General features: G+C 33.1%; 1 protein-coding gene across 1 annotated transcript; it reads left to right on the forward strand.

The window, feature by feature from the left end:
• Positions 1 to 2,973: 2,973 nt before the first annotated feature.
• On the forward strand, positions 2,974 to 3,456 carry LOC114288241 (uncharacterized). Its single transcript, XM_028231727.2, has one exon. The coding sequence runs from the start codon at positions 2,974 to 2,976 to the stop codon at positions 3,454 to 3,456; it is 483 nt and encodes a 160-aa protein (XP_028087528.2).
• Positions 3,457 to 11,096: the final 7,640 nt, after the last annotated feature.

An 11,096-nucleotide genomic window follows, 5' to 3' on the forward strand; every position in this document is an offset into this window, starting at 1 on the left:
GGAAAAGCTCGCGACTACGATCGTTGTTACCTACTTCAGGTCCAACAAAGTGCACCAGATAGTTTGTATGAGTGTATAGAACTTGATGAGTGATGGGGTCAGTTTCAATTTTAAAAGAATTAAGTATTTCATTATGTTGAGTGATAGTAAGAACATTATCCCACCATCCACAGAGAATCCCGGTAAAGCCATTACCAATAAAGTGGGCAACCTGATGATCAGTATTATCATTCTGTTTGCAAACAGTACCATACATTAACATTTGATATACAGTTTCAAAATTTTGATATTCTGTTTTTCCATCTATATTCCATTCATAAATGGTTTTACCATGGTAGGCCCTTTGTGTACGAAGGAAGTCTTCCTCATATAGAATATCTTGAGGTGTAGGTCGGGAATAATAATACCTACTAGGTCCTGTTAAAGCCATTCTGGAAGTCTGTTGAGGAAAATGGGTTTTATTAACAGACTGAATATCATGAAAATTATTTTGTATTTCTAAAATTTGTGATGGAAAAAATTCATCTTCCTCATTATTTAGTTTGTCTGGTTGGTGAGCAGAAAGCATGTTTATCTGAGAGCTAGAGGATTATCCTATATTAATGCTTTTTATTTTCTAGATAAGGGTGTCCATGAATTCATTATCCTGTTTAGTAGATCTAAGTTTAAAATTTGTTACCTCTAAGAGGGGGTTTAATGTTCACTAGTTGGATAAGGAGATTTGGTGTAGAGTGTATCTTTTGGTTTTGTACTAATTCTCCTACTGATTCTTCAATTCTGGTCAACTGTTTGCCTATAGTTTGAAAATAAAGATTCGTATAATTATTTTGTTTAATTATCAGGATGAGATCTTTGGCTTGAGCAAATTCTCGTTTTTCAGTTGTGGTGTCTGGTGCTTTGACAAAGGTAGTTCTGACTAAAGGGCTACTGGAGAAAGAATCTACGCTTAGTGATAATTCTAATGATTGTGGAGGTGGATGGATGGATTTAATACTTTGTCCATCAGTTGTCAGCCATGTTTTCTATAGATTATCTAGAACATTAAGTTAGTGTTCCGATAGTAATTCCATAACAATGGCAAACTCAAAATACCATTCTAGAAAAGACCTAAGTATCTGATTTTTGTCTAAATGAAAATAATACTGTTGCTTTAGTGTTTCTAGTTGTTGGTAAGTATGGTTGTTAAAATACCATATCCTAAATTTTTGATATTTAGATTGCATAAAATCCTGGTTTAGTTGTCTCCTAAGCTTACTTCTTGGAGAAAAATCCATTAAACTTCAAAATTCACTTCACTAGCGATTAGGCTGTAAGGCCTTCTGGTTTCATATACTCCATGAGGTATCTGATTTTCTGATATGTGAATACCCTGAATAACTTGATCTGCAAGTGGATCACTAGGTGTCTGACTAGGCTGTCTGGAAGGCATTCTTTGTATAACTAATTCAATAGAATCTAAAATAGATTGTCGGGATGAGTCTGGTAAATCTACTCGATAAGGAAGAGTAGTTCTAAAGCTAGTATTAGACATGCTTCGGCTTAGAGGTCGCCGAAAATTAAGGTATATATTACCTTCTTGAGTCTATACAACCTAGTTAATAGTTTGTCTAATGACTGGTCTAGTTGGAACCGCATTTGGAATATGCCATGTATCTGGAAAGGTAATGTTTTGCCAAGGGATCATTCTTGGAACAGTTACCTGACTGGTAAAAAGATTAATGTCAATTAAGACAGTATGTCTTAATTCGCTTTGTTTTCTGGTATAAGGATTTAGAGTTGTCAAAACCTTTATGTGAATCCTAAAAATTGCAGATAAAGGGGGTGTTCCTGGTAAATATTGATAACCATGAGTAAGAACTCTTAATTCTAATACTTCTGATAAATTTGGGTCCATGAGTGTTGCACTCAGGTTAGGATAAATGTTGAAATATACTGGTCCATATGATAAACTGGTTTCAATAGCTCCTATAAGGAAAGCTTTCCAATCAAGACACCTACATCTCGTAGGGTACACTGAATACTGGTATTTTGGCCTAACAAGGTCAAAGGTTTAAAAGCTATCTATACTAATCCTATATGGATATATTTATATTTTCTGGGGGAAAAAAAAAGGTGTTAAATCCTAGACATGAAGTAATTTAATGATTTCATCATTATTCTGTAGTGGTACTGTATGCTCAAAAGTTTTAATTATCTTTTTGCTAGAGAAATCAAATGTTCAAATTTTATAAATTGTATCTGGTTTTACATTTGGGATAATCCACTTGTCTAAGGCTTCCTTGACATCTTAATATGCAACTAGTTCTGTTGCTTCTGATGTAAAAGCTACTGTATTGGCTACTGTTGTTATATCTGAAGGTTAGGTGGAAGACATAATGAATGTACTGTGACCATATATGCATAATTTAAATAGAATATAATAATAATACCAGTTCATTAATGCCTTGACTTTTGGTGTACTATGCTGCTGTGGGGAATCTAGTTCATTAATGCCATGATTTTTGGTGTACTATGCTGATGTGAGGAATCCATTCATTAAATGCTATGACGTTGGTGGAACTAGGTACAAGCTCTCCGTTGGGCCGTTTTCAAAATATATATATAAAAAAAAAAAGTAGCTTAATTAATTTAATGGGAAATATCACATCAACGAGATTTTAGAAAAATAATTAATTACATATGATTGTGATCAGCTTAAATTGGAAATATCACATCAGTGACATTTTAGAAAAATAATTACAAATTAATAAAAAGAATTTATATATATATATATATATTAATAATTAAGATTATAAAATTTTTCATATATGTATTTATTTTTTATTTCTCACACCACTGGGTGTAATAACCCCTTAATTAATATGATCTCGATCCTACTAGCTATAAAAATCCATTTTTGCTAATGATGTTTTTAAAATATATATATATAAAATAAAATTCACAACACTCTGCATACAAAATAAAAACCATTCGATGGAGGAGATACGAGAGACTGCACAAGTCTACTACAAGGCCATGCCCAAAAAGGCTAGGAAATTGGCGAAGGAGTTTTTCAAGAAAATGGATGATAACGAAGATGGAAAAGCAAGCCTAACCGAGTTTGCAGGATTAATGGGAGAAGAAGGGTATGAAGCCATGAACAATCCCACATTCTTCGAAGAAATCAACAAGAACAAAAATGGAGAGCTTGATTTCGACAATGTCAAGACGCTCTACTACATAATACAGAGTGGGAGGCCAATGTGTGGTTGTTGCAGAAAGTTGATTGTGGGAATGTATTTCACTTGTGTCAAATGTTTCAGCTGTGACCCCAAGAGCTTTTGTCTTCACCCTACCTGTTTTGGCCGTGGAAAGTATGTTCACAAGCATTCTGATTTCTTGGACATTTATGCTTTGCTTGAATCCATCAAACACAATGGATTGCCCAGTGGAGATGCTCGGACAAATCAAGTATAATCCTCCAGTGTATGATCTCAATGATGGGACGCTATTAGGGCCCATTTAAGACCACTCACTATAGTCCGTTTCGATCAAATCATTCATTTTGTTAAATTCTTCTTGTATATTATTTACACACAAAAAATGATTTTTTAAAAATTAAATGCAATAAATTGATTAACTTTCAATTATCGGATTAATCTTCTTTTTTTAAATGATATATACGAAGGACTCGACAAAATAAATTGTTTGAATTATTGAAACGAGATCCGTGATGAACTCCATGGATTTGAACAACATCTTTCAGTCAATAGTTTAGATTGGAGAGAATCTAAGGCCAAGTTTGGGAAGTTGTAAATAATCCATCTTTTTATCTTTTTTTCATCAGATCACCTCTCTACTTTTCTGCACATCTTTTCGTAAAAAGACAAAAAGTATACTTATTTAGATCATCCCAAACAAAAAAGTCCATAAAATTCGATTCTGCCATGAAAAGCGGGATTTGTGTGCACATAAAAATAGTGTTAAAACAATCACTTTTTGAATCAAGAATTTTTATTTTTTTATTTTTTTTATATTCGGGCAAACTATTTTTGTTCTAAATATGCAGTGGTGAATTTATAAATTTTTGTTATAAAAAAAAAAACAAATTTAGAGACGAGTTGTTTATTTATATATATATATATATATTTGAATTTTTAGAAAAAAAAATTAAAAAAATAAAAATTGACAAACTACTTTTGAAAGTTTTTGTATAAATTTTTTTTTTTTTTTTTGAAAGCTAACCTACTTTTTAGAAAATACAAAAATGCTGTTTTTAGGTTTTCAAAAATTATTTTTCAAGAAAGAATGAAAACAATGTGCAAATTATGAGTTTTTCCAAATTTTTTATTATTTTGTCTTTTTAAATATGAAAAATAAAGTAAACAAAAATGTCCTAGATTTTCTTAGGGTTCAATACCACAAATATTTTTTTCTTCCTAAAATAACAAATTATAATTCTTTGTCAGTAGCCAATTGACACCGACAGTAGGATGGAGTTGGTCGTTCGTTATTTTTATAGTATCATCCGATGCATTTTTAGCCGTTAAATTTCCTTAATAATTTGAAATAACTATCACTACGCCAAAATTGGGCTTTAGCGGCGGTTTTTTACCGCCGTTAAAGGCTGTAAAACCGCCGTTAAAGCCTTTAATGGCGGTTTTGTTACCGCCGTTTATGCGCGTGTCAGAAAAAGTACAACCGTCGTAAAAAGGTAAATTACCGTCGTTAAAAGTCGACCAAAAACGGCGATTTTTTACCGCCGTAAATAGGTTCAAATTTTTCAAAAATTAATTCTTTCTTCTTGCACTCCCCAAGTCTTGAACCCTCAACCTCTCATCCACCCACACTAACCACTCTACCATAGCCACTCTTCATGAAATATATTCCCTAAATAAATATTTAAACATTACTTTTACTTTATTGTAGATGGTTTCGCCGGAGCTCGCCGGAGTTTCGCCGGAGCACGCCGGAGTTTCGCCGGCAAAGACCGTCGTCATTAACGGCGGTAATGATTGGGCATTAGCGGCGGTTTTGTTACCGCCGTTAAAAGTGAGCATTAACGACGGTTTTTTTAACGACGGTTTTCGTTACCGCCGTTAAAAAAACGGCCATTAATGCCCTGTTTTGGCGTAGTGTATTTTTATTATTTGTTATTTTAAATTCATCAAGATAAAATTTTAAAATTCATTATTCTTATTTCTATTGTTTCCAATCGAACAATTTTAACTCTAAAAATTTTAAGTCTAATTTTAATTTTATCATTTTTTTCTTACCATCAAACAATGATCTATAGACCTATCAAAAATTCACTTATCAAAAATTTAATCCACACCCTTGTTTTGTTTTGTTTTGTTTTTTTTTTTTTTTTTTTTGTGTGTCTAATCCTATATTTGATTTTCATAAACATTTCACATTGAGATGTTCATATGAAAATATATTAAGTAATGTAAAACGTTAACCAAGTTTTTATTAATAGACATGAAAATGCGAAGATCACATTAATTGATACAATGGAACCTTTTGTAAACATAAATAAATAAATAAAACAATAAAATAAAACCTAGAAGAATAAACATGGTAATAGTCTTTTTGTGAATAAAATATAAAGATGAGTTTTTTATTTTATTTTAAAGTGATTGACTCACAACTTAACATATCATTCTATATTTATTTTTTATTTATATCATTATTCTTTTTCAAATATATTTTTATAACACATTTCTATAAGCAAGTTAAAGACGAAGTTTAGCCGGCTTTAACATAGACTAATAATCGGGGCATGTTTAGTTACATTGACTTATTTGGAAATTGACTACTTTAATAGTTTTTAACTTTTTATGAGATGTTGTGTGAAAAAATAGAGAATAATGTGTCAGGTTACAAACGAGTCAAACCGAACCAAGCCGAATTTGTCTCATTTGTTTTTCGAGCTCGATTATCCAATTCGAACTCGTCTCGATAACTAATCCAGCTCAAATTCAACTTGACTCGTTAATATTAGTCGAGCTCGAGCTCGGCTCGAAACTTGATATTGAATTTTTTCTAATTATTATTTATATTATTAAATAAAAATTTAAATAAAAAAATAATTTATATTATTTTAATATATAAATAATATATTATTTGACTATGTTATCTTCAATAATGTTGTCTAAAAAAAATATTATTTATAATTAAATAAAAATAAACGAGTCGAACTTAATGATCTGAAATTATTCGAGCTCGAGCTTAGTTGGTTTACGAAGCGAGTCTAAAAATCAGCCAAGCCAAGCTCGCGAACAGCTTGGTTCATTTCTAGCCTGAGTGATGCAATAACTTATAATTACTTTTTCACTATTTCAATCACTCTCCAAACAAAGGCCTTTGGATTTGTTTATTATCAATTTGAAATATAAAAACATCTGTCTAAGTCTAATTTAAGATAACGGCTGAAGATACGGATCTTAAAGAACTGTTATATAATTATTACGACCTGTATTATAAAATTCTAAAACATTTAATAAATCAACAAGTAAATTTACAGAGGGCATACATTAAAGAAAGAAATACTTACAATCACAATCTTCAAAGCAGCTTAATTCTTTAACACTTAATTTATACATTGGAGAAATGTTTACAAGATGAGAAAGAGACCTTACACCAGTAACCCTTGGAATTTTAAAAACTTATTCTTTAAAACACAGACACTCTGCCTCAACAAGGGTGAGGTCCCTTTTATAGACATGAAAATGAAAAAGATAAGATACAAGGAGGACAGGTGGTGTGTCCTAATGGAGTGGAGTCGATCGTCCTTATCCTTAATGAGTCAGCATCTTATCATCTTTGTCCGGTTGTGGATAGATGGCAGACAGGGCATCTTCTTTTGAGTCAGCATCTTATCTTCTTTTGTAGAAAGTGGTTATACTGGTTTTGTCATCTTATGCCAACTGTTTTACTGGTAGGGGACAAAGCCTATCATGATTTGCCTTTACCATTTTTATCCTTTTCTTTGTCGATTTTGTCGGCAATCATACTGGTAAGTGAATCCCAAAAATCACCAAAGTTGGGTTCGTCATCTTCTGGTACTTGTGATTCTCCGGCTAAAATAGCAAATTCATTTTCATCCTGGTCAAGGTCGGGATCTTCATGATCTTGACTATTGGTAACAGATTTCATGAACGTATCATCACTGGAGAGTGTTTGAAGAAATTGTTCCTTCACGAGATCCATACTTTTAATAATTAATTTTGTTTCTGACAAATTAGGATATTTTTGTCGTAATTCTATTTGGATTTGTAAAAACGAATTTTGAGTAACTGGTTGGCTGGGAATAGTTTTTGGAATAGCATCCCAACAAGCCTGAGAATGTGCTTTGATTTTCTGGACAGTTTCTGGTAGAGTAGGGTTCATACCCTTATCCCACCATCTCACAAAGAAAACCCTTTTGAGACATAGGATCTTTTTCTAATAATCACACTGAAAGTCCCATTTCCAAATCCATGGAATACCAAAACAGATTGTGAAATGGACTAAGGATTTTGTAATAGAGATATCCTTATTTGTTGGTAAATGGGAATATGCAATATGCCACTCATTATAGGCTTCCCTGATTGGCACTGGTAAAACTTCTAACTGTAACCCAAATTTATCCCAACAAATAAGGAACCAAGAAGGAACATCATTTTTTAGAACATCCGAGCAAATACGGATAAACTAAGAATGGTTGTTAATGGGACTATGATAGTAAAATGTTTGAGTAAACGCATCGATATAGTCTCAATAACAGTATCGGGTTTCTCTGTTGCAAATGTCAAGTTGGCGATTTGTATGCGAATGGAAGCCCCATGTGGTAATGGGCATAATGTTTTTGATAGTTATTTTGCTATATTGAATAGGGCTAGCTATTTTGGAAGGATCGTGCAAAGTGTGCTTGATCTCTGCGGCAGCAGTTTCAATAAGTATATGTTCATAGACATAACGATACTGGTCAAAATGAGGAGGAAATTGTTGCGTGGTAAGATATCTATGATTAATTTCCCATGGATCGGACATCCACTATTCATTGGCTAATTCAATATAGAGGACTGTTTCCTCAGTAATACTGTTAGCGATATATTGTTATTCAAGTTTAAGGAGAATATCCTTAACCGTTTAATTGGATTCACCTTTATTGTTGGAGGCTTGCAGCCTTGGGAATTCTGTTTGATATGGGTTCGAACCCCTGCCATGGCCTCGACGACCCCGACCTCTGCTGGTCATGAGGTTGCTGAGCCCTATAAGTATTCACGGGTGAGAAAATTTGGTAATGAATTCTGTTTACCTTTAATATATTCAATATCAAAGTCAAATACTGATGAAATACTTTCCCAAGTAACAAATATCTGTTTAGACGCTAAATTTAAAACATATTTTTTTAAAATCTATTTAGTTGCAGAACAATCAACTCGAATAAGGAAATGTTGATTAAGAAGATCATCCTGGAATTTTAGCATACTTTTAGCAATGGCTAAACATTCCCGTTTAATAGTTTGATAATTTAAAGCATGTCCTTTCCAACTACCGGATGTAAAACGTAAAAGTTCTTCAGTTGAGGTAGTAGGATTAAATAGTTTTAAAATCCCACCATATCCCTAATTAGAGGCATCAGTTTTGACAATCTTCTTCCACACTAGATCAGGAAGATGAAGGCAAGGAAGTTGCTTAACTTTAGCCTTAATTTTTGTACGGCTTGGGTATGTTCCACAGACCAAGAAGGAGGATTTTCTGTAATCTAGTATAAAGAATAGATGCATCATGGGATAAATGATGATAATAGTCGCGAATATAATTTAAACTACCAAGAAATCTCTATAATTGAGTTTTATCTTTGATTTCATCAGGAAATTTAGATGTAAACTCTATTCTACTGTTAATGGGTATAATACTTCCATTATGAATGTTATGACCCTGAAATCGTACTGTTGTTTGAAAAAGTTTCATTTTTGGTGCAGAAATAACTAAACCATTTCTGATAATAATATGCTTAAAGATATTAAGATGTTTAATATGCTGATCAATAAAATATGAGAAAATAAGAACATTATCTATATAGCAGATAGCAAATTCTGTATAAGGAGTGAAAATATCGTTCATGATATGCTGAAATTCAGAAGGAGCATTTTTCAAACCAAAAGGCATAACATTCCATTCAAAATGCCCAAAAGGTACTGTAAAAGCGGTTTTATAACGATCCTGGTCGGCAATCTGTACTTACCAATACCCTGATTTAAGATCAAATTTAGAACAAAATTACAGCATCCTGTAAACGATATAAAAGATCTTTTTTATTCGGTATTGGATATCTGATCCATTTCAAAACATCATTAAGAGGTTTATAATTGATTACCAATCTTGGCACACCTCTTTCTATTTCTGTATTTTTATTAACATAAAATGTTGTGCAACTCCAAGGTGAGTGGCTAGTTCTGATTAATTTTTTCTGAATGAGAGAATTAATTTCTGTTTTGCAAAGTTCAAGGTAGTCTTTTTTCATTTGACTAGGGTGAGCTTTGGTTGGGATGAATTTTTCCTCAAAATCGGGTTCGTAGGGAAGAGAAACAATGTGTCTTTTCCTTGCCCAAAAGGCATTTGGAAGATCACTACAAATTTCTGTTTGAAATTCGTTCTCAATAAGTTTGATTTTATTCTATAAAGAGGGTTGTAACCGTTGCTCAGTTGTAAGAAAATGAATTTCTGTTTGAAGAAAATTAATTTGCTTTTCTTTAAAAGTAACTAAATCATGAATTTGATCTAGCTTTTTTGTGTATGGTTCGGTTATGAATTCAAAGATAAGTGGTTGGTTACTGATAGTCGTATGAATGCCTTTAGGATCAATCTTGGTGATAGGCATTAAGAGACATAAAAATGGTGTTTCCAAAATAATAGTTGGAGACATATTTCTAATAAGGACAAAAGATATAGATAAACAAATGCCCTGATTACAGATAAGAGCTTCAGGTATTTTATACTTAATAGGCATAGAGTTACCACTAGTACTAGTAAGTGACTGGGTAGTTTTCTGATAATATCTAGTTGGAATTAACCCTTCATCTATACAATTCATGTCAACACCACTATCAACAAGGGCAACTGCATCTTCGATAATAAAATCAGGTTGACTAAAAGTAATATGAATACACCATTTCTGAAATGTAACCTGATTAACAAGCATTAAATACTGGTTATCTTTATTTTTCTCGTCAGAAGTTTCTGGAGCAATATTTGTATTTGTCCTTTTGCAGTTTTAAGCTGATGTATATCGGCTTGTATAACTTGATTGATAGTTTGAAGGTGTTTAATTTCTGTTTTTAAAACATTAATTTCCATTTTCAAGTCTTGAATGGTGACTGGTTTTTCAATAGCAGGTGAAGACTGCATTTTATTCAAAACATCTTTCATGTTATAAAATTGAATAAGAATCAAAGGCGATTCAGTACTAGTATAGCGACCCCAGTCTTTTCCCACTTGATTATTGTATCCGGACTTAGGTTCCGTAGATTCTGTCATTGTATAATTGTTGTTGTTGTCCCTTATTTTCTCATTTGGAATTATAGGATGTGTTGGGCAGGTTTGTTTCAGGTTGGTTGGGTTTAGGAACCAAGTGTTGCTGTCCAGGTTTTTTTTGGTTCTTCGCTCGAGCGAGGAGTTGTTCGCTCGAGCGAATGGTTGCGTTTGTTTTGGACCTGTAGCTGTTCATTCTTGGCTCGAGCGAGATTTTCTTCGCTCGAGCGAGTTAGTTCGTCCTTCGCTCGAGCAATAGTTCCTTCGCTCGAGCGTGTGTCTTGTTGCAGACCTGAGGGTTTGAGTTCTTCGCTCGATCGAGCTTTCTTTCGCTCGAGCGAGCTTTTGAGTTGTTGGCTCGAGCAAGGCTTCCTTGGCTCGAGCGTAGTTTCTCTGTGTCTGGTCGCTCGAGCGACAAAGTCTTCGCTCGAGCGAGCCTGTCCAGTTTATATACCCAGCAGCGGGTTTTGATCAGTCTTTTCTTATTCTTTTTGGTTCTAAACCCTAGGTCCGACTTCTCTCCCTCAAAACTCATCTTCTCTTTAGGTGTTCATCTACTTCTAGTGTGAATCCATCTTAAGTTCTTTGTAAGAAAG

The sequence above is a fragment of the Camellia sinensis genome, chromosome 1 (assembly GCF_055761805.1).
Source record: "Camellia sinensis isolate YWXY chromosome 1, ASM5576180v1, whole genome shotgun sequence".
In the NCBI taxonomy this organism is placed as follows: Eukaryota; Viridiplantae; Streptophyta; class Magnoliopsida; order Ericales; family Theaceae; genus Camellia; species Camellia sinensis.